This window comes from Ovis canadensis, chromosome 23 (assembly GCF_042477335.2).
Source record: "Ovis canadensis isolate MfBH-ARS-UI-01 breed Bighorn chromosome 23, ARS-UI_OviCan_v2, whole genome shotgun sequence".
NCBI lineage: Eukaryota > Metazoa > Chordata > Mammalia > Artiodactyla > Bovidae > Ovis > Ovis canadensis.
The window spans coordinates 57977748-58001087 of record NC_091267.1 but is presented as its reverse complement, the minus strand read 5'-3'; the positions used below and the strand labels follow the sequence as shown (position 1 = coordinate 58001087).

The window sequence follows — 23340 nt, the reverse complement described above, 5'->3', positions numbered from 1 at the left end:
ACGCAGTTTCAAATAATCCCATCCGGGAACACACCAATTCCAGACTTTCCATACTTATCTACCCTAAGAATTGAGTCTCAGAGCTCACTAGCGTTCAAGCTGCATTCCCTGTTCAAGTCAAACCAGTCTCCACAGCAGCATTACACACTCAGAGTTCTTTCTGCCTTGATATTTTTATAGAATCTCTTCTTATATTCTCTCTCAACCATCCAGGCAATGCCTGGCATACAACTGGTGTTTTCCAAATGTTTGTTGTATGAAGGAATGAATGGACAAAGGAATAAGCAGACCCCAGGCCTTCCCACCTTTCAAGGTCATGCCCAAGTCTTCACTTCTCCATGACAACATATTGCAAACTCTGAACCACAGCACTCACTCCCTGGCCTGACTGAACACTGCTTGCAGCTGCAGAGCTTGCCACTAAATACTAGTCATACATGGTCTCCTCATTGTTTCCAGGATACAAATCTTATTTCCTTTCTTGATGGCAATTCAGGCTCAGGCTGAGGTCGATGATGGCTATACAATACTTACATTCGCTTCAGCACCCAGTGCAGGATGGGGCACAGGGAGGACTTCCTGAAGTTCTTTCTGAATGAAAATGAGTTAGCCCCTGACAGCTCATCAAAGTCCTGTGGTTCAAACGACTCCAACTGCAGATCCACCCAGGCAGGCGGCCCCTGCGCAGTTCACTGGCTATGCTCCTCATGGCCACATGCAAGAGAGACACTTTCAAAAGTAAAGAGCAAAGACATAAACCTTCTGTTTACTGCACCAGCACACAAAGCCGCTGTTCTCCTTTGGCCTTCTCCCAGCACGTAGCTGTCACCCCAGATTCACAGGCCCAGCTTTTTCGGTGCATCTGGGAGAACACTGGGAGTCCTCTTCTGGCACCACCAGCCAACGTACCCTGTGAGCACACGCACAGGCTCACGGACACACTCAGACGAAAGTGAAAACAAAAGCAAGGTGAAAACCGTTCGCCTTGTCACATTCCAGCAGCCAGTGGCTCCTCCAGGGTGGGCAGCGCACAAAGGACACTTTGTGCTGCCTCAGGCCTCCAGGCCAACAGCAGTTAACCCGTCTGTGGCTGATCGCTGGACCTGAGGTGAGAGGAGCACTAGCGGTCCAATAACATGCGCTTAGGGAAGGACCACTCAGCAGGTCCCAGGGAAATAGAGGGGCGCGGGGAGGGGGGTGCTGCGGAAAAACACTGAGAAAGCAATCCAGAGACTGGGCCTGCCTGCCCGAACAGTAAGGTGCTAGACAAGTCAACCTGAGTCCCTTACTCCGTACTTATCTCAGCAATGAATGCAACAAGACCAAGGTCTCTTTCGTACTCTAGACTGTGTAATTACACCCAGAACGGTCACAGACCTATGAGACACTCCAGAGTAGGTACTGGGAGCCTACAGAATTATTTGTCCGAGGGCCAGGGGGAATCTTGCTTGTCTCTGTGTGCTTCACGAACCAGATGAGTCCCAGGGAGTAAGTCTATCCTCTCTTCTCCATGATTTGTAAAACGGAAGAATTTTTTCTAGTCTAAAACACATTCTCCACCTGCAGCCTTGAGGGAACTCTTACTAATCCCAGAACTTGGTGGAAATGCGAATTCTCAAGCCCCATCTATGGCTGCAGGGATAAGCCCAGCACTCTGGTTGGTACCAAGCCCTCTAGGAAGTTCTAATGGGCTTAGGCTTTGCCTGGTCTATGTGCTTACCCCTACCAACTGACTTAACCAAAAAGCACTACTACCTTATGTTTAAAGGGAATTCTCCCTTACCGTTCATCAGTGGCATTTTATTCATCTATGCAATCCCAACACCTAGAACAGTGCCCAGTGAATAATAGGCACTTGAGAAATGTTGGTTGATTGAATTAATAAATACACAAATCTCCTCGTGCTGGGCTTCCCAGGATTATCTACCTCTCCCATCTGCTTTGCTTCCAGGGCACATTCAGACCATCATCACCTTGACCAGTGCTTTCCAAAGTGTCAGCCTGGTAGAACTGATACAGCCCTTCGCTTATGTAACAGGAGTCAAAAGATGTGGACTCTGGACCTAGTTCTGACACCTAGGAGCTCTCATAAGACTCTTTCAGCCTCACTGTCTTATCAATAAAATGGGGGGAAAGATGACTTCCTGATCTTCCTCATTATCGTTTTTTTATCTTTTTTTCTAATGGAACTACATGCTTCTTATAAGTTTTTTAAATAACACATACAACTCATAAGGTCTTAAAGGCAAACAATGACAAATATCAGAAGAGTCTGCTGCCTCACTCCTGACCTTTCCCAAACTCCCCCAGAACTCCACATCCTCACCCCTACCTCAGCTCCTTATTCTGCAAATTCCATAAAGCTGGACACGTCTTTCATCTTTACATTGTAGAAGACAGTAGGCTGCCCACATAATCCTCAGGTCAGAACTTTTTCCCCTCAAAACTCTGTAGAATATCTTCTAGAACTTAAAGTAAAAGAAGAGAAAATGGAAGCCAGTCTGGTTTTGTTTCCTTTGTAGACAATGAGTTTTATGCTTTTCTAACTGAAATTTTTTTAATTATAATACAATTTTGTTAACAACAAAATGAGGAATGTGGATCTTACTTATTTTTCCTGGAACAGAGTGAGACTTTTGGATCTGAAGTGCAGGTTATTTCTAATTCAGCATCATTCCCTTCAATTATTGCTTTAGCTATTCCTTTCATTCAGTGGTTCTTTTTCTTTTACCTCAGTTTAGAACTCTGATCTCTGTTCTCCATTTCTCTTATTTTCTCTCTCACTGTTTTTATTTATTTTGCATCATGTGAGAGCCTTCCCTAACCTAAGGTCCATAACACCAATTTAATTTTGTCTTTGATCCTCCCTGTGCACTTACTGACCTCACTGTGGATGTTTAATTTTGCAATTGCACATTTTGCATCCCTGCAACCTTTCTTACTTTATTCATCCCTCTTTCTGCTAACTCTGATGCTTTTTCATCTCATAACGCTCTCTCTTTGTTACTTTTCCACCCGGGAGGGGGTGGGTGGTCATGATTCTTGTTGCACATGTCTGGTAGCAATCTAAAATTCTTATTTTGCTACTGTTATAAATAATATCATAATACTACTCTTTCTTCCCTGTTCTGAGTGCTAGGGCTGGTGCTCAGTAACTGAATCATATCCAACTCTCTCTGACCACATGCACCGTAGCCCTCCAGGCACCTCTGTCCATGGAGTTATTCAGACAAGAATACTGCCATGGGTTGCCATTTCCTCCTTCAAGGGATCTTCCCAACCCAGGAATTGAACCTGCATCTCCTTCATTGACTGGCGGACTCTTTACCACTGACCTACCTGGGAAGCCCTTGTTCTGAGTGTTTCATCCCTAAGGTCTTGTGTTTCATTCTTCCTCTTCACTCATGCTCTATTGAGGAAAAAGCCACGCAAGGCAGCCTTGGTCTACAAAGAAAGTACCAGACAGCTTTTTGACTCCACCTTCTATTCAGCTTGAAGTCAATCAAGTCCTCCTCTCAGAGCTATGGCTGTTACAGTGCTCTGGTCACCTCAGTTCCTCGCAAACATTAACAGTGGTATCCTGGGGCTCATTAGAGCCCATCCATGTGAGTTCTTCCCAACTCCACTTTCAATAGTATCAAGTTGATAGCTTGAAAATCAGCTGTGGTGGGAGTATTTATACCACAAGAACAGCAAACTTAACAAATCAGGGTTTAAAAAAAAAGAAATCTGGAGAACGGAGTGTTAAGCACTTACACCACTGATAGCAAACATCTACAACTACTGTTTTGCAGATTCTTCCGTCAGCTTCTTTACAACTCCACATAGCTGAAATGTACAACGCGCACTGTCGCAGAGACTCTTTATGTCTTCCTCAGAACTTCCCTTGCGGAAATGTCTCTGCCCAGAAGTCAAAATCTCCTCTCAAACCTCCCTCCTCCAGTCTTGCCTATGTTCTCTGAAAGCTGTAGCCTTTGAGAATATATATAATGATGTCAGGGGAGGGACAGTCTTTGGTCGTTTTATTAAGGTTGGCCATGCAGAAGAACCTGATGGCGGCCTAGTTTTCCTGTTGACAGAAATTGTAAGTTTCTGATCTCACAGGGACAAACTGTGTAAAAGGATGGAGTGTGAGCCTCTGTGGCTTCAGATAGGGAAGCAACTGTACTTTCAACTGAGGCTCATCAGCTATATATAAGAATCCCTTCTCAAATTCCAGCAAGAGATGGATCATCTGTCTGACTTCTGCATTGGAGTGGTTGAGCGTTCATCTTTCTACGTGTCTTCTAAGGTATTTAGGTGGAGAGTCAGAAGTGGCCTTTTCCTCTTGAGGGGCTTTACATGTGTCTGGGATCCTCTTTTGCCCCCTTGAGTTAATGCCTTTTCATTATTCAGGCCCTGGTCTGAAAGTCTACCTGCTACACAAGCACACAGAGTGAAAGCTCCATAAACACTGATAAAGTGATCAAGCAATCCAACCCATGTTGTTGTTGTTTAGTCACTAAGTCATGTCTGACTCTTTTCTGATCCCCTGGACTACAGTCCACCAGGCTCCTCTGCCCATGGGATTTCCCAGGCAAAAATACTGGAGTGGGCCACCATATTCTTCTCCAGGGGATCGTCCCAACCCAGGGATCGAACCCACATCTCCTGCCTTGGCCTTCCCTGAGCCACTAGGGAAACCATCCAACCCTTGCCAGCTCTCAAACAGTGAGAGCAAAGCAGCTCTGCACACGGCTCTCTGACCCTGCAAACACCGCAGTGGTCTCCAGCAGAGAATGAAGATCAGACTCAGTGCCTTTATTATGTTACATGGACTTCCCTGGTGGCTCAGGGGTAAAGAATCTGCCTGCAATACAGGAGCCAGAGGAGACACAGATTCGATCCCTGGGACAGGAAGATCCCCTGGAGGGGAGCATGGCAACCTACTCCAGTATACTTGCCCGGAGAATCCCACAGACAGAGACGCCTGGTGGGCTACAGTCCATAGGGTCACAAAGAGTTGGACACAACTGAAGCGACTTAGCATGGAAGCACACACACCTATATGGTACATTCCTGATCACAGATCACCTCCAAGCAGCACGGTCTGAGCACTCCATCCAGCACACTGCAGAGCAGCATGTCCTGAGGTGCAGCTTCCCCCAAATCCCACTGATTTGCATAACTTCATATAATTCCTAATTCTTCTGGCTGGCCTGTCCTGTCTTCTTTCACCGCCTGCTTCTCTCTAAGCCATTCTTCAATAATTGGGTCATTTCACCTCCTTCATAAAGACTACTTGGGCCTTCCTTTTCTCCTATTTTCTCTGTGTACAAATGTACACACACATATACACAGTCACACTCACAGATGGTCTTACTCTCACTTTCCTGGGCATTCTGCTATCAAAGCATTCGGCAAACTGTATTGCAATGTTCCCTTATTGATCTCTCCCACCAGACCAAGGACTCCATAAAGAAGGGGCTGGGTTTTAAGTGAGTCTCTACCGTATACCAGAGAACAGTGAACACATTAAGCGTCCCACAGCAAGTGTCTAAACGATGCTTCCTCTTGAAAAGAGGAATGGAAGTAGCACTGATTTGAGGTCATGGGTTTAAATTAGTTAACCTCTCTTTTCCAGTGAGTAATTGTGTTCTCAGGAATTATAAACTGTTTGCTTCATTTGGAAACTTGGTAATAATCCTACCTCAAGGGTTAAGAAGTAACTGAAGATCAAAATAAGATATTTATGACAGATCATGTTGGGATCACCTTAGTGGGTATTGAAAACTTTACGTGAATTTGATTGACTCCCACAGTCTGTGTCACCCACACTGGCATTAGGCCAAATGTTGCCTTCTCCTCCCAGATTCCAAGTAAAGCCTGAGGTTTGGGAGTTGGAGACCAACCTCCTCCACCTCCCTTTACAATGGGAAGCACATACAAGTAGTTTAATTTGTATCCACTAACTTGAGTGTTTTGAAGGTGTTTGACTGTTGCTTTCTTCTTGTACCTAGTTTGTCCTGTGGAGGAAATGAGACTTCATTCAACCAGGAATTCCAGATTCAATCCCCCACTCTGCCATTTGGAACGAGGTTCAGTTCAGTTCAGCTCAGTCGCTCAGTCGTGTCCGACTCTTTGAGACCCCATGAATCGCAGCACGCCAGGCCTCCTTAGGTAGACTTGAAGTGAAGTGAAGTGAAGTGAAGTGAACTTGCTCAGTCGTGTCCGACTCTTTGCGACCCCATGGACTGTAGCCTACCAGGCTCCTCCCTCCATGGGATTCTCCAGGCAAGAGTACTGGAGTGGGGTACCATTTTCCTTCTCCAGGGGATCTCCCCGACCCAGGGATCGAACCTGGGTCTCCGCATTCCAGGCAGACGCTTTAACCTCTGAGCCACCAGGAAGGCCAGGTAGACTTAGGCTAGTTATTTTTTTCTCCTAGGGTCTCGTCATCCACATCTGTAGAATGGGGAGGTGATGAGGTGAACTCTCTTGTCCCTTCACCTCTAACCTTCTCAGGTGCTGAGCCTTCTCTCCTCAACTTGACAACCAAAAGCCTTTCAAAGACAGAGCTGGTACCCCACACCTCTTCATAGCTTTTACTGGCTCTGCAGCTCTGCTTGGTTGTTCAGTTCAGTCGCTCAGTCGTATCCGACTCTTTGTGACCCCATGGACTGCAGCACGCCAGGCCTCCCTGTCCATCACCAACACCTGGAGTTTACCCAAACTCATGTCCTTTGAATTAGTGATGCCATCCAACCATCTCATCCTCTGTCGTCTCCTTCTCCTCCTGCCCCCAATCCCTCGCAGCATCAGAGTCTTTTCCAATGAGTCAACTCTTCGCATGAGGTGGCCAAAGTACTGGAGTTTCAGCTTTAGCATCAGTCCTTCCAATGAATACCCAGGACTGATCTCCTTTAGGATGGACTGATTGGATCTCCTTGCAGCCCAAAGGACTCTCAAGAGTCTTCTCCAACACCACAGTTCAAAAGCATCAATTCTTTGGCGCTCAGCTTTCTTTATAGTCCAACTCTCACATCCATACACGACTACTAGAAAAACCATAGCCTTGACTAGACGGATCTTTGTTGGTTGAGCGTAACACAAAACTAAGAATTGGTCTCTGTGCTCAGGGATCTCCATGATAGGGAGAGACAGAATCAAACTTCCAAGGCCTGAGGCCAAACACGTACTGTTAATCAACAGTTCCAGTTCTAGCTGCAAAAATAGTGCCTCCTCTGTGAACCAATAACACAATGCAGTGGTAGAATCCTTGGGTATTGGACCCCAGCAGAAGGTCTCGACAGCATTGCCTGGGCCAATCCTCCAGTTTAAAGGTGGAGTTCTGGTTTTGGTGTACTACCTGTTCTCTGCATTTCTCCATGCAGTCAAGAAAAGCACACACTTGTAGTGAGAGAAGGGGTTGAGCATAATAAATGGTCTCTACAGGCATTATCTATTTAATCTAGACAACAGCCCTGTGATGCAAAAGACACACCCTCATACTAAAGATGTGGAAATATAAATACAAATGTCTAGAGAGGCAAATAATTTGTTCTGCACACACTACCTGTGCCAGATCTACAATCAAATTCAGGCTTATATGATTCCAAAGTCTGTGCTTTTACTTTCAGATCATGATGTCTCTAAAACAAAGTGATGCTAGCTTTTGGCCAAACACTCCTAGCTACTTTTATACATGAGTGAAAGTTGTCCAGTCATGTCTGACTCTTTGTAACCCCATGGACCATACAGTCCATGGATTCTCCAGGCTAGAATACTGGAGTGGGTAGCCTTTCCCTTCTCCAGGGGATCTTCCCAACCCAGGGATTGAACCCAGGTCTCCTGCACTGCAGGCGGATTCTTTACCAGCTGAGCCACAAGGTAAGCCCATTTTTATACACAGGAGCTCTAAAACCAGTTTGCCATCTGACTTGCCACAGCACTTAAATTCTCTGGGCATCAGTTTTCTCATCGGCCTTCTAATCTCTTCACCAACTTCTACAAGGAAAAGAAAAAAATAACATACACAGAATAGCACCTAAATAGGTTAAATATACAGGGTTCACCTGTAAGAAGTAACTGTGATTGTAGTATCTTTTGTTTAAGTGTATTAAAGAAGACACCCACATAGTAAATAAAATGATCCTAACTTTGAACAAGGAAATAGTATATAATAACTGTTAAGTTTATTCTTTGATTTAAACCTGAGATTTACCCATTTTACAGATAAGAAAATGGAAGTACAGATATTTGTTGAAATCACATAGGTAGTTCTCTCTGACCCCAACTGTCATTTGCTTTCCACTGAACCATAATGCCCCCACGGAGAAGGCAATGGCACCCTACTCCAGTACTTTTGCCTGGAAAATCCCACGGATGGAGGAGCCTGGTAGGCTGCAGTCAATGGGGTCGCTTAGAGTCGGACACAACTGAGAGACTTCACTTTCACTCTTCACTGTCATGCACTGGAGAAGGAAATGGCAAACCACTCCAGTGTTCTTGCCTGGAGAACCCCAGGGATGGGGGAGCCTGGTGGGCTGCCGTCTATGGGGTCGCACAGAGTCAGCCACGACTGAAGTGACTTAGCATAATGCCCCCAAGTCTTTAAATATCCAGCATTAGTAGTCACTTAAACTCTGATCCTCCACCATACCACATGTAAACTGGGGATGAAAACGGTAGAGTTACCTGAGGGCAACGCAGCTAAACTGAATAATTGAACAGATAATAACTTCCCTAGTCTTTCTTTCAAGGCCCCTTAATTTTGACCGCACTACCTTTTCAGTCTTAATTCAAATGCCTTGATTTCTCAACCATCTGATTCGAAACTGCTTTGCTCATTGTCATTTGAATGTAAAGTGTAACCTGACACTTAGACGTTTGCACTTCTGCCACAAAGGAGATGCTAGGCATACCAGAGAGTAAACAAATACTGGCTCCATTTCCTGTCCTTTATGATATTTCTCCTTCAGCTATCCTGAACTGACATTTAAATATTGCATTGTTACTGAAATTTGAACATGTCTATCTCCAATTACGTTTTAAACTCCTGGAAATGAGGACCTATGTCACAGAACTTTTTTGTTCCTCTAAGTGGCTGATTCCATTCTGAATGCTTATACATAGTTTTATTTTTTTTGTCCTAAAGATGCCTCATTTGAACTCCACACTGAAGAGCTGGTGGCTAACAGGACTAGTAGTGGGCAGGACAGTCAGATGCCAGGATCTTCCTGCGTGTGGCATGTGTGGAATTCCTCCAAGTGGCACATACCTCTACTCCTCACACCTACACGCCTCACATTCTGAAAACTCCAGTCATGGCTCCCATCTCAGCATGGGAGACACAGCCTTGACCCCTTCCCCACAGAACCCGACCCCATCTGTTCTGCTGATGGACACTCCACAGAACCCTAGAGGACCATCTGCTTCTACTCCTCCACTGGTTTTTAATGAGTTCTTACGGAGTCTTCCACCAGACTGAAAACAGAGACAACCTCCTCTCCATCTCTTGGGGTCCCCACAGCACCCATCAGAGTCTATGATACTCCTGTTTAAATGGGTCCAGTTTAGTGGGCCCTGAGTGTCATTCTTCCCGCTGCTATAAGGAGACTTCAGACCAGCAAGATGCCTGCTGTAGTGACCTGTGGCTCAATATCAGCCAGCTGGACCTTCAGCATCAGGGCCTCCTTGTTCCTGTCAGATGCAGTACATGATCATAATTAGCATCTGTTTCCTGGTGGCAATTCCAAATTCACATTCAAACTCTGTCCCATTTCTGCTCTTGTGCCAAAGCTAACTGGGACACCAAGAATGGCCCCTGGTTCCAGTTCTATCATCAAACCTAAAACCACAACATTCTTGAAGCCTTCCCTGACTGTACTTTATCCCTGATCACCCAAATAGCTAATTCCACTTACATCATGCTCCCACTTTGGCTGCAGACTGATGCTTTCCATTTGAGCTAAGCCTGTCTCTTGGGATACACTGTCCATTCGTCAAGGGCAAAAGCCCCATCTCATACCAGACCTTTCTCACCCAACACTGCCAAGAACAATGGCACAAACTACAATGCTGAGACCTTAACAAACATTTGTGGATCCAAAACCCAACTGTAATTGAGCTCCAGAGTACAAAATAATGAGCAGAGAGAAGGCCCACAGGGCTTTCACATCAAATCATCCTTTTTAGTCACCATTATGAATCAATACTTTAAAAAAAAAAAAGTCAAAGCTCTCATTGCTCGAATAACAATAGGTCACAGACATACCACCCAACAACTGCAAGGGACTTGCCACCCAGAGTTTATTATTTTGCTACAAGCACAACTGTGCCCCAATTGCCTCTAATGGGAGTTCTCAGGCTACAACATTGGATTCATCAAATTTAGCATCTCCAGCATCTACATCTTTCCAGGCCCAAGCTGAAACCCCCCAAGCCCAGTCTTTCCACTGACAGATCTCGCAATCTTTAACAAATAAAAGGAATAATGAAGACATTTCTTTTTACCTAATTAGACTAATCAAGTTGCTTGCCTTTTTTTTTTTTTTTCATATCCCAAGTCCTAGAGTAAAAGTAACTGAAGCATCTCAGTAGCTTGTAGAGCCTTGCTGGTCCTAAATACTCAAACAGTGTGCTCCTAGGTGACTCAGAATGACTGCTGAACTCAGGTCAAAACCCAGTTTTCCTATTTCCACCCCAACCCTAACCTCAGAGGCCTCTGGCTTTGGACAAACTGCAGGTCAGTTTGTCCCTCTTATCTCAAAATGCATGCAAACCAATTCACGCATTATTATTGAACACAGGCCATGAAAGGGCAGACTCTGATGTGAAGATTGAACTGACATCCCAGGAGCACAGCCATAGCCTTAACCTTTATGCCCAACCGAATCTACATGAGAAAACAGTGCCTAGCCCCCTAGACCCATGAGGTCCAAAAGCAACCACAGCAGAGATTCCAGATGCCTACTGGGCACAGGAAGTAGTAAGCAAAAAGCCCAGAAAGGGAATACAGTACAGATTTTCCAGAAGCCATCTTTGTCTGCTTTGTCTGAGACAAGCCGTTTCCCTTCTCTCAATTTGGTCACTTCATCAACAGGGGCCAGTTTTCAAAAGATATACCAGATCAATCCTTTTCTTCCTTCCATATTATTCACTATCGTATTTCTTTACACTTAACTAATCATCCCCTCCTCTTCTTTCCGTGGCCCCAAGTCTGGCTCTTTGAGTTTCTCCTGGTCCCATGTCTCCTCCTGTAACTTTCACTCGCAGCAAGCACTTAGCAAAGGTCATGATTTCTTAGTGGGAGTAATGTAGACAGTTGTTGGGGTGCCATTAAATGGGGTTGAGGAGTTCTGAGCTTTAAGAAACCTTTAAAATTCCTGGGACACTTCTGCCTATAGAGTCACAGAATTTCAGAAGGGGCCCCTCCTCCACAATAATCCAAACTTTTTCTCTTTACTGTGGCTCAAGCTAAGGAGCAGAAAAGATTGTCCTATACCACGTGCTGACCGCAGGCCAATCCAGCCTGCTACCAGTCTTGCAGGAGCCAGTGCCCAGAACTTTCCCTTCTGAGTGCATTTCTCTGCTCAGCCTTCTTTTCCACAGCAGCTAGGCGCACTCAGTCACCAAGGAGTGAGAAGCACTTGGACTTAAGTAACAAAGAAGATTGCATGGTTAAGTGCCAAAATGAGTGTGGTGGACAAAAAATGCAATTGGAATTTTCAGAGAAAGTCAAGAGCTATGTGGGCTAGAGTGGCGAGCAGGCTCTAGTAGGTACTTAATAAATATTTTGATGATTGAATGAATAAGTGAATCACTGACTGATAGGATGTACAGGCAGTAAAGCATCATTAACTCTCAGGCTTTGAGGGAATAACTGAGAGTGGGTGACTGCCCCTGAAAGATAGCCAAAAATATAAAAAGTCATTGACATAAGTGCTTATTATTCACTTTGTCTAAGACAGCCTCATTGTGTTGCTTCACTGTGCAGAGCTTTCATGTATCTTAAACAACATTCACTTTTAATATTCTATCACTGCATAAATTCTGTGATTCATTCATTCTCAGAAATCATTCATAAGTAGGACTTTGTGGGGGCAACCTTGGCCCCATCCTTCAAGGACTCACAGCTTGAAGAGGTGAGTGACAACGAAGAGCAAAGCAGTATAAGCCAGATGCCCAGCAAGTGCTTTAGTCCTAAAATGCTCTGGAAACGGCGGTGAAGAGCTGAGAGCTGGTCAGGTGTCCTAAGAGGTAGACACTCTGGCTAAAAGGGACCAATTGGGACACTTTCAGAGAGAAGGCAGTGACACAGAAGGAGCAGAAGTGTTGAGGTGGACAAGTGTACAAGTGCTCAGGGCCAACAAGGAAATCAGTCTAAAGGGAACAGGGGCCTATGTGTGCTGCATAAAACGAGGTTCACCGGTGAGTGCTGCAACATGCCTGGTACAGGCTGCTGGACGGGGCGAGCCAGGAATCATGGGAAAGAGAAAGAGAAGCAATGCAGAAGAGTCTATGAAGATCGTCCCTGATTCAAGAGAACTTTCTGGGTTTGCTGGGACAGATGCAATCTTGCTATCAGTTCTGTTCTTTAGAGAGGAAACAAATTCTGTCTTGACTGTCATTTCTCAGCCACTGTGACTCCCTGGTGGAAACCCCTCCCCCACACGCATACACACACACCATCCATTACCTGTCCTCTCTGTGGGTCTCCATGTCTTTTTTCTTTTTTCCTTCCCATCTTAACTTGAAGAGTTAAGAACGAGAAGGAATTCTTAGTGCATATATATCTTTGCATATATATCTGAGATCAAGAGTCTCAGATAGTATTGAATTTGGACTCAAGGATCCATTAGTGCATCCTTGAGTCCAAATTCAATACTATCTGAGACTCTTGATCTCAGATATATATGCAAAGTAGGTATCTAAGAATTCAGCCGATCTGAAATACATATACTATACACATTTTCTTTTTCCTTTGGTCAACTCAAGAGCACAAAACAACTATTCCCTGACTGTCTTAGAACACAAGGGGCCCCTACAGGCATTTCTAGGCATACCAAGAAGCTATTAATCTCCAAGCGACAGTGACAACAATCCCAGACACCAGTTTCCAGGAGGCAGCGTGGAAATCCTCTCAGAGTTCAATTATAGAAATTAGCTAGTATTATTTAATCCTCAGAACCCCTGTGAAGTAGGCAGGGTAAGCATCTTTTATCCTTATTTTACTGATTAGTTTACTGAGGCTCGAAGAGGTTAAATAACTTTGCAGGGACATTTAGCTGGGAAATAATAGGGACAAGATCCAAGGCAGATCTTGTCACTTCAGGTGTGATGCTCTTCACACTTTATCAGAGCCATCTGGTCCCATGTGGGCCACCAACTTGTGTCATTTCAGCAAGTCAGCACATCAATGGCCTCATCTTCTGCAAGGGGATAAAAGGCTTACCTAGCTTCCCATCTTAGAAAATCAAGGGGGCAAACGTGATATAAAGATACTTTTGAAAAGAAAAGTGCCATGGATATAAAAAAGTTTGTTTTGATGCAAAAAGGTATATTGGGTCAGAGAAACATTTTTCCAAAGTGGCAAAGTTCTGAAACTCTTATCGGCTCACCATTCACCCCTTCTCCCTTCCCAGCATTTGGAAAGGTAGAAGCCTCTACCTTTCCCTCTGGGGGTCAGCTCAGCTGGCCTTGCCTATAATTTATTTCTCATGGATCTGCTGATGACAACCCATCATCAGCTCCTGGGGAGGGGTAGCTGCTTCCTCCCAAGAGATTCTGTGGACTTCAGGGATGCTCACATTCTCCATCTGACCCTGGCATTATTTGCTCTGAACTGGACAGAAAGTCAACTGCAGGTTTCTACACCAAAGGCCATTAAAAAAAAAAAAAAAAACTTTCCTCAATCTGGTACTAGCTTAAGGGGGTAAGAAAACCAACTCTGAAAGGGAAGTTGCTCTGACCCAATTCTGAAAATTCCGGATGTGAAATGTAAGGGCCACTAAGTTGGACTCAGTCATCTAAGGTCACCAGCTTCCCCCAAAACTTGGTATTGTCTCAACTCAGTGTGTCTAAAGGGGCATAAGAATCTAGTAGTAAAGCGAAGGGAAAATGGACATAAATACTTAGAGTCAAACAAGAATGTATGTTGGCATCTTTCCCCTGAATTCATGAAGCAGTACATTCTATGGGCATCTTGGTGTTTACTTCTCTGCACTTATCAAGCGTTTGCCTGCCCAAAAGTGTCTGCAGGTTCATGAAGAGTTTGTGAAACACCAGGGTTTCCTTTAGAAACAATTTTAAATGAAGTTCAAACCTATGGCTAGATCTGATGGCTGGCTCCTTATTTATGCACATGCATGCGTGAGCAGTTGTGTCTGACTCTTTGCGACCTCACGGACTGCAGCCCACCAGGCTCCTCTGTCCATGGAACTCACCAGACAAGAATACTGGAGTGGGTTGCCATTTCCTCCTCCAGGGTGACCCAGGGATCAAACCTAAATCTCCTGTGTCTCCTGCACTTCAGGGAGATATTTTACCCACTGAGCCAGCTCCTTATTTAATCCTGACCCAAAACATCCTGGGAAGCTCACCAGGTTTCACAGTATACCATAAGATCGTAGGATAGCAATGGAACTGGACGGTTTTGTACCCTTCTTCGCAGAACCCAAGGACCAAGCGCAACGATATGTGGCCAGGACTCTATGAGCTTCCTTTTCTCAGGGCAGTGCTACCCCTTCAGGACAAGAGCAGCCTCCTGTCTCTGCTCCCTACTCCCCCATCCCGAAGAGACAGATCCCACACAGTGGGGCCCTGAGCAAACTCAGTAACATTATCTCATTTTTTAAGGCACTGCAACTTCTGACAACGTTAATGTGTTAATAATAATTTATCCCATTCTCCTGGCAGGAACAAAACTGAAGCAACTTGAAATGCCATCAGCAAAAATTATTTATTTTCCATTCCTGAGCAGTGAAGAAAACAAGATCTCATTGGCCAGGTCCACTCTCAATAGCTATCTGGTTTCAATTAAAACTTCAAGTCTCCAAGGGAAAAACTGGCATTCTGAGTTGCTGAGGCCCAGCCAAGTTTCAGTGTCTCTACAAACTCCAGAAAGGATGTCCCATCCAACCAGCCAACCTCTCATCTTCCTCCTTCTGCATATCATATAGACACTTCAGAGCAGAGACTAAAGTACAACTAAAAATAATGACCAGGTTAAAAGAACTCTACGCTCCTAGAGGTACAATTTTTGTGCCAGTGAAGTATTGATTCTGCTCCTAATGGAACTGAAAGTCGAGATAACAGCAGAAATGGAATCAGGAATCCAGGGGAAAGTTCCTACCTATTTATTTCTTCTCCAACAAACTCCTGCCTCCTCCCACTGACCATTTTCAACTAAATGTTCTACAAAGATTCCAAGTACTGTTTTCTCTTTGCCCTCAGCCCTCATTTTTAGGTCAAGTGACTTAGAAAGTAGCCTACCATGAATAATGCCCACACAGGACCAGAAGTCCTTGTGGCACCCAAGGGGCTCCTTGGTTCACTCGGGGATACCCCTAGGCTTTCCCTGTGTGAAGCACAGAACAGGGCCTGCCAGGGATGCCTTCCTGTGCGATGTTCTGATGTTAACATGCAAAAGCTCAGATTACACCCCTTCACTTGCCCAGCCCATTTGTGAACATATAAGGCAGTTGATACTATCTCCCAAGCTATAACTGGCCCCTTCCAAACCATATCACTGCCTCTCAGTCAATCATCCTTGTATTCACTACAAGCCATTCCCCACCTCCAATTTGTTTATTTCACTGACACATCTATTTTCCCTGCTAACAGAAATAAGTCTGCTTTCCTCCTCTGGCTTCCAATAGCATTCACTCACCACCTCCTCCCCTCTGCCCCCGCTCAGATTACTATAGTGGCTAGCAGTTCCCAGAGCCCAGCTCTAACACCAATTCAACTTCCCAAGACTAAGACTTTTATTTTCTTAATGGGGGAGGGGAGATGGTGTGCAAAGCAGCACTTTCTGCATACCTGGTCTCCTGTCTTCTCAGGCTACATTCCCTGAAGTTGGCAAATCTCTGTGTTTAGCCACACTCTTCTGATCTGCCCTAAAGCCCTTCTTTGGTAGCAGGCAAAGTAATTAAGTACAGAGGACAATACTGCATCTTCAACTTCACTGGGACTTCCAAGTGAGAGCAAAAGAGATAATGTCTCACTTCAGGAGTCTTGGAATGGTAGAAGTCACAAAAAGCAGGAGAAAGGAGAAGGAGTGACCAAGGATTGTAAACTGGCTACATTTTAAAGATCTACAAACTTTCTCCTCCCTCACACGCCCCTGGACAGTTGGCTCCACCTCCCCATCCCAGCCAGACAACATCCAACTGGGGTGTGTGAGGGTAACTCTCTCCGAGCCTGCTAGTCTGGCCCTAGTGTTGCAGATGTGGCCACATAGAACAACACCCTTCCTCTCCTCTCCTCTCCTCTCCTCTCCTCTCCTCTCCTCTCCTCTCCTCTCCTCTCCTCTCCTCTCCATGTTCTTTCTGAGCCCACTCCTGCCCTTCCAAAACACATGAGCATGCATGTGCACACCTACACACATGTTTTGAAGATAAAGACGGGCTGGGAAGGGCAACCTGACCTACCTGTGTAAACTACAGGATAGTACGAGATGGGGCAAGACTGCTGGGCAGTTTTGGCAATAATAACTTTATAAAGTTAGATTTTGCACAAAACTACAGGAAAGGAAAAATAGGATGAAGAGTAAAAGAATGAAAAGGAACAGAATTTTAAAAAATAATGTAAGAGGAAAACAAGTAATATTAGTATTTCCATAAAGACCATGCATGCATGGACTCCAACTAACTTTTAAAAAAGGTGTGGATAGTGGTGGAGGGGATGCGGAGGCTTGAAAGAAAAAGTAGCTGTGGTAGAATTCCAAAATAAACTGCCCTTTCAGAGGAGAGCTTCTGCGGGGATAAAGAGACACACAAATTGGCCTTTTAGCATTAGATGTCAACCATGAGATTATCAGGACAGTTTATTTGAAGCGGAAATGAATCGGAAATCCTTCCCTCAACAGTCCTCTTAGACCAATATATACACCTTCAGAACCCACATAGGCACACATAAAGAATAAATACAGCATCAAGGGGCAATAAGAACCCCCTCCCCACACCAGCAGTACCTCTAGCCTCATCTCATACTTCCAATTGCACAACTTTCCGATCTCCAAAGAAAATATTTCCAGTTGGATCCTATTTCAGAATTGTAACTGGTGTGGGTTGTGGGAGGAGGGGTGTGTGCAGCCTGTCGGGGATGGGGACTGGAAGACAGCATTTCGGTAGTTACTTATTTTTGTAGAGCCAGCATGCTCTACCGATCAGAAATTGCTATTACCCAACAAAGCTTCTATCACAAACAGACACCAAAAGCAGCATCAGCGTTATCACCATCTTGCTAAAGATCTGCCCGGTCCAGTTTACCTGACTTTGTCTCTGTGGAACTTCCTGGACAGTACTGTAGTCAAAGGGATATGGTTTGAAAGACAAAAACAATAAATCGATACTGAAGGGCTCCCTTTCAGGAGTTATTTCCCACTGGAAACCACCGAACGGGAAAGCCTGTCGTTAATTCCCAAGCCCACGGCTCCTCTAGAAACACACACAATGCGTGCTTTCAAAAAGGGCATTCGTCTGCTTTTAAGGGAATTCCTATCTTTTCAGAGTCCCAAAACCGGAGAGCACGAGAGAGACTCAGATCCATTGATTAAGATTTTAAGAAAAAGACTAACACAGAGCCACGACACAAGCACACACCAACCTTCGCCGGCTGGACCACTTCTTCCCTGTTCTTCTTTCTATTAACCACACGTTAGATTCTGATACATCCGCCCCCCCAACCTGCCCCCCCAACCTACCCACCCACCCCCAAAATCCAACTAGATACAATGTAGCTCTCTAGCTCCACTTAACCTGCAAGTTACAAAGAGAGAGGAAAAAAAATATCCTGCCGCCTTCCCACTCCGTTCCCTACCCCCTCCCCCTCTTGAGTCCACTCCACCAACGCCAAACCCGCGAGCCCCAGCAGTCGGCGGCCGGACGGAGGGAGGGAGGGAGGGTGCAAAAGGCGGGGGGAGGGGGAAGGCCGGGGCGGAGTGGGGGGGGGGGGAATCAGATTAGGCCAAACTCAATAAGGTCCCAGACCTTCAGCCCGACGCTGCCACCCTCGCCGCCACCACCGAGTCACTTCAAATGAGCCAGCATCTTTGCCCACGGCCGGCTGGCCGGAATCGCGCCCATCCTCCGCAGCCTCGCCGGGACCGGCATCCCGCCCCTTCGGCCCGGTCTCCCAGTTCCCGCCGGTGCAAAGTCAAAGCCCTGGCGAGGCAGCGTTAACTTTTGCACGCAGAGAACACACACCGCCCCTGGCCCCGGGCGTGCGGGGGCCCGCGGCGCGGCGGGAGGCTGGGCGCCGAGCTCCCGGGCCAAGGTCGCTGCGCGTGCTCACCCACGGCTCCGGCTCCGCTGGCCCCGGCGCTCGCTCAGATCCCGGCTCCCGTCGCTCGCCCGAGCCCCCGAAGGTGCTGCTGCGGCAACTCCATGGCGATGAGCATCTGTCACACGGCGAGCCGCGGGCGGGCCGCCCTCGCTCGGGGGGCGCCGGGGCCCCCGGGCGCGCGGAGGCGGAGGCGAGCGGCGGGCGCCCCGGCCGGCCCCGCGCTTCCCGCCCGGCGCGGCCGCCTCCGCCGCGCCACCGATTTACAGAGAGAGATATCAAGGGGGAAAATGGCGTCTCCGGAGCCCGAGGAGTCCTGGAGTAATCACATTCACACACACACACACACACACACACACACACACACGCCCGCACGCACACACTCGCACACCGCGCGCCGCGGGCCCGGCTAATTTTAGCAGGAACCCCCCTCCCAAATTATATATATATATATATCCCAGTCTATCCAATCAATGCTATTTTTTTTTTCCCTTTTCTTCAAAGGATGGATTGGAGCCTTAAAAAAAAAAAAAAAATGTTGCCGGGTTCGGGCTCGCAGGAGGCAGCGCGCGAAGGGCGAGGGCGCTTTTGCTGAGCTGTGCAGTTCGGTCCGCGGCGCCGGGCGGCCCAGCCCGCCCGCTCGTCTGCCCGCGGTCGCTAGTGCTGCCGCCGCCGCCGCCGCCGCCGCTCCATGGCCGCGCCCGCCCCGCGCCCCGCCGCGTCCCCTCGCCACCCGCCCGCGTCCCCGGCGAGCGCTGGAGTGGGGTCGGGCCCGAGTGGCTGCCTCCCGCGCCCTCTCTCGAGTCCCGGAGTCCTAGTGAAAGGAAGGGGGAGGGCGCGGGCGGGGGAGGGGGAGGATCGCAGCGGCCTCGCGGCAGAGCCCAGCGGGGACCGCCACCCCGCGATCTGCCTCGGCAGGGGTGCGGGCACCCTACACCATCGCTCGCCCAGCCGACCGGGGGGCCGCTTCCCCGACTTGAGACCGGGGGAGGCACAGCCAGGAACCTGCGAGCGACCTCTCTCCCTTCACCCTCCCTCAGTGAATTTCTGTGGATTTCGATCCATGGGAGGGAGTGGGGCTCGGGCCGGGGGTGAAGGAAAACAGTTCGTGGAGGCGGATCGGAGACCCCTCGCCGCCCTCGCGCCCCTCCCGCTCCCCGGCGCCCTCGCGGCCCAGTGGCTCTGCGCGCCCGAGTCCGCGGCGCGGAGACTGGGCGGCCGCGGGGACTGCCGCGGGCTCGGCTCCGGGGCTCAACACTGCCGCTGTCTGACACAACAGCAGCAGTGTCGGGGGAGCTGCGCGGCCGAGGCGCGAGATGTGATAGGCTCTGCAAACTGGGTGCATTTTTTTTAACCTGGTAATTACATTTCAGGGGGTTATTATTATTATTTTTTTGTCAAGCGACATGTATGCATTCAGATGCATATGTGCATTTTCTCGTATTCACAGACACTGGACCGCTGATGAGGGAAAGACAACGAGAGAGACGACGCTGGCGTGCGGTTCTCTATTCAGGGTGGTGAAAAGAAGAAGGAATGTCTTCAGTTCATACAAAATGTGGTATTTTAATCTCCTTGACTATTTGTATGCGGGGCTGCAAAAGTGGACCTATTCAGGCCACTCAGTGGCAACCCCAGGCAACTGAGGAATGTAACTCCCTCAGGGGCGTGTCTGCGTTATGGGACAATATAGAACAGATAGGGAGGGATTCAGAAAGGTTTTGCCAGTGGTTTGAACTCAAAGACGCCGGGCAGAGTTTACTCAAAGCTGGCATTCTGAGAGGACTCCTGCCTACCACGTTTTATACTGAGAGTTTTGGGACTGTGGATTGAGGAATGATTTGGTAGTGGTTGGGAATGACCCCCCCAGTGTGATGTCAATCACATGTCAATGTGATGGGACCAATTACATCAGCCACTGCCGACCTGGGTCGGCTGCTGGTGTGAATTCTGTCACAGAGCCTCCTCACTCTCATCACTCTTTTTTACAGAGCGGATGCAGTGAAGTACAGCAACGGAGACTATTCTGGGAGGACCCAGCAACTCCCATCCTGGCCCATTTCGCTGGATCCGTTTAAGTTCGATCCTCAGTAGATCACTGCCCTCTGACCCAAGTGTTCTTACCAAAGTGCTTTTTTTTCAGAGAAACGTTCTGACTGGCCAGAAAACGTTTCCTGTTACTCATCACAGCGAAAACTCTCTTAGAGCAATGTTTCAGTAGGTCTTCTGTTACCCATATACCGGAGTATTGTTATTAGTGGGAAGGTAATGCTTAATTAGGAAAAAAGAAAATCAGCAGGGCATATGAACTGTTGATAGAAATAAAGATAAAGGCATAAAATATGATGTCAAAACAATGGTTCTGTGTGATCAGATGACTTTTGTCTGATTCCTTCTGTACCTAGATTTCTGAAATCCTGTCCCAGAGACCCTAAAGGACTAAGATAGCATATGGGTTCCCCCCTCCACACACTCTCCAAATGGAGAAACTGAGCTCCAGAAATCAGAAGGGTTTGCCTATGAGTATACAGCTGGCTGGTGTCATCTGAGCCAGAACTAAAGTTTGTTGCTCAAGTCCTTCCCTTCTATAACCTTAGCATGTTAGTAGAGTCTTCCATCCTGTGTCGTTGTGTTTCTTTGAATAGCAGCTCAGAGAAGCACATTACATATTAAAAATTCAGTATAATAGATGATAAATAAGTCTACAGAATTATAGTGTAATAAAAGTTTACCCAAGAGATCACCTATTCAAACCTCATCATCTTAACATTGAGGAGACAGAGATGCAGTGGACTGCCCCCAGTCATTAAATTAAGACAGAGCCATAAATAGACTCTGTGTCCTTTGACTTTTTATTCAGTGTCCCTTCCTTAAATGTAGCCCATTTTTTGATCAAGAAGTGAGAAGTAACAAGAAGAGAAGGAAAGGGGGGTCTTCTCACTCTTTATTTTATATAGCTATATATATAAAGTGCACATACATTTGCACAAATGTATCTACATGCACTAATATGCATTACATATTATATATTTTTACATATTTGACATTTTTAGTATATAATCATGTATATTAATAATATAAAATATAACTTTGTATACACTAATAAGATATTCCTGAAACAAAGTAAAGCCCTACCCCTGAACAATATGCTTGTTGATGGAGTGGGAACTGTATTCAAATTCTAGATAAATAGGAATTCTTATCTACTTTCCCTAATAGGAGACTTTCTGGTTATCTAAGAACCAGATCCTAAAACACTGAAAGTCTGAAGCTGGCAAAGAATTTCATCTGAAAATTAGTTCCATGCAATTTTAAGTTACCTATTCTGAGGGCCCCAGGATCCTTGAGAAAATGAAAAGACAATCTGAGCAGCTGATGGGAATGCACGCAACATACATGTCTTAGTCCTACATAGCCTCCAAAGTTGGCATCTTGCAGTCACTTAGCAAATAATTATGTAGCATGAACTATATTAGACAAAATAGTAGCAACAAGAGATTCAAATTCAACATTCACAACCAAGAGAGATTAACATGCAAGCTTCTAACTACATCTAATGTATGTAAATATCAGAAAGGGATGTTTAAAAAGTACACAGAGCACAGATGCAGAAATGGTAGAGGGTGAATTCAGAAATCATATCTTCTTGACAGTTGCTGCATGTTTAGTGTGAGTTGGGTTGGCCGAAAAGTTCCTTTGGTTTTAAATAACAATAAAGACATTTTTAAGGGATTAGGGAGTATGTGGCTTCCCTGGTGGCTCATATAGCAAAGAATCTGCCTGCAATGCAAGAGACCCAGGCTCAGTCTCTGGGTTGGGAAAATCCCTTGGAGAAGGGAATGGCAACACACACCACTGTTCTTGCCTGGATAATCCCATAGACAGAGGAGCCTGGTGTGTTGCAGTCCATGGGGTCACAAAGAGTCAGACATGACTGAGAAACTTCCATTTTACTTTCACTTAAAGACATTTTTTTGCAAAGAATTTTATTGAACAATGTTTACCATTTTGTCCCACTATCTTCTGCCATTTTTCAGACAACCTCATAATTCTATCTTCCCAAAACTTTAACTTTTTAAGCAAAGAACTGTTCTAAGTACCCTTTATAGTTTTCCAGGGAATTGAAATCTTTTCCATTAAAAGAATTCTATAAAGACTGAAATAAGTGGAAATCCAAAGGTGCAATGTCTGATGAATACCACAGATGAATCAAAACTTCCCAGCCAACCAGTAACATTTTTTGTGTGATCATCAAAGAAACATGTGATTTTGTATTATCGTGATGCAAGATTATGCATTTTCTGTTGACTAATTCCAGATGCTTTTCATTGAGTGCTGCTTTCAGTTGGTGGAATTTGGAGCACTACTTGTTGGAATTCATCATTTGGTTTTCCAGAAGGAGCTTATGATAGAAGACTCCCTTCCAATCCCATTATATACCCAACATCACCTTTTTTGGATGAAGACTGGTTTTTGTTGTGGTTGGTGGTGGTTCATTTGCCGGCCCCACAGGCTCTTCCATTCCACCTTATTGTACAGTATCCACTTTGTGTTGCCTGTCACAATTTGTTTCAAAACTGGAACATTTTCCTTATATTTAAGTGAAGAGTGGCATGTGGAAATATGATCAAGTAAGTGTCTTTTTTTTTTTTTTTTCTGCTTAACTTGTATGGAACCCAAACATCAAACCATTTGACATAAACAAGTTGATGTGAATGATTTTTAACACTTGATTTGGATAGTTTGAGTATGTCAGCTATCTCCCATGAGGTATAACATTGTTTGTTCTCAATGTCTCTATTTGATCCCTATCAACATCAACTGGTTTACCCAACCATGGAGCATTGCCAAGTG

General features: G+C 46.0%; 2 protein-coding genes across 4 annotated transcripts in view; one reads left to right on the top strand and one right to left on the bottom strand.

The window, feature by feature from the left end:
- The window catches only part of SETBP1 (SET binding protein 1), a 412206-nt gene extending 392552 nt beyond the window's left edge, over nucleotides 1–19654 (bottom strand). For 2 of the 3 annotated variants that reach the window (XM_069569051.1, XM_069569053.1), the window contains exon 1: nucleotides 18499–19294. The gene's annotated coding sequence lies outside the window, so the exon portion shown is untranslated. Of the gene's footprint in view, nucleotides 1–18498 lie in introns of all 3 variants that reach the window. The other variant, XM_069569052.1, reaches the window with a different exon arrangement.
- LOC138428375 (uncharacterized) lies at nucleotides 19058–20843 on the top strand. Its single transcript, XM_069569054.1, has 3 exons — nucleotides 19058–19844; nucleotides 19937–20047; nucleotides 20478–20843. Exon 1 carries the CDS (start codon nucleotides 19178–19180, stop codon nucleotides 19838–19840), a length of 663 nt encoding a protein of 220 aa, XP_069425155.1. The 5' UTR covers nucleotides 19058–19177; the 3' UTR covers nucleotides 19841–19844; nucleotides 19937–20047; nucleotides 20478–20843.
- The last annotated feature ends 2497 nt before the right edge of the window (nucleotides 20844–23340 follow it).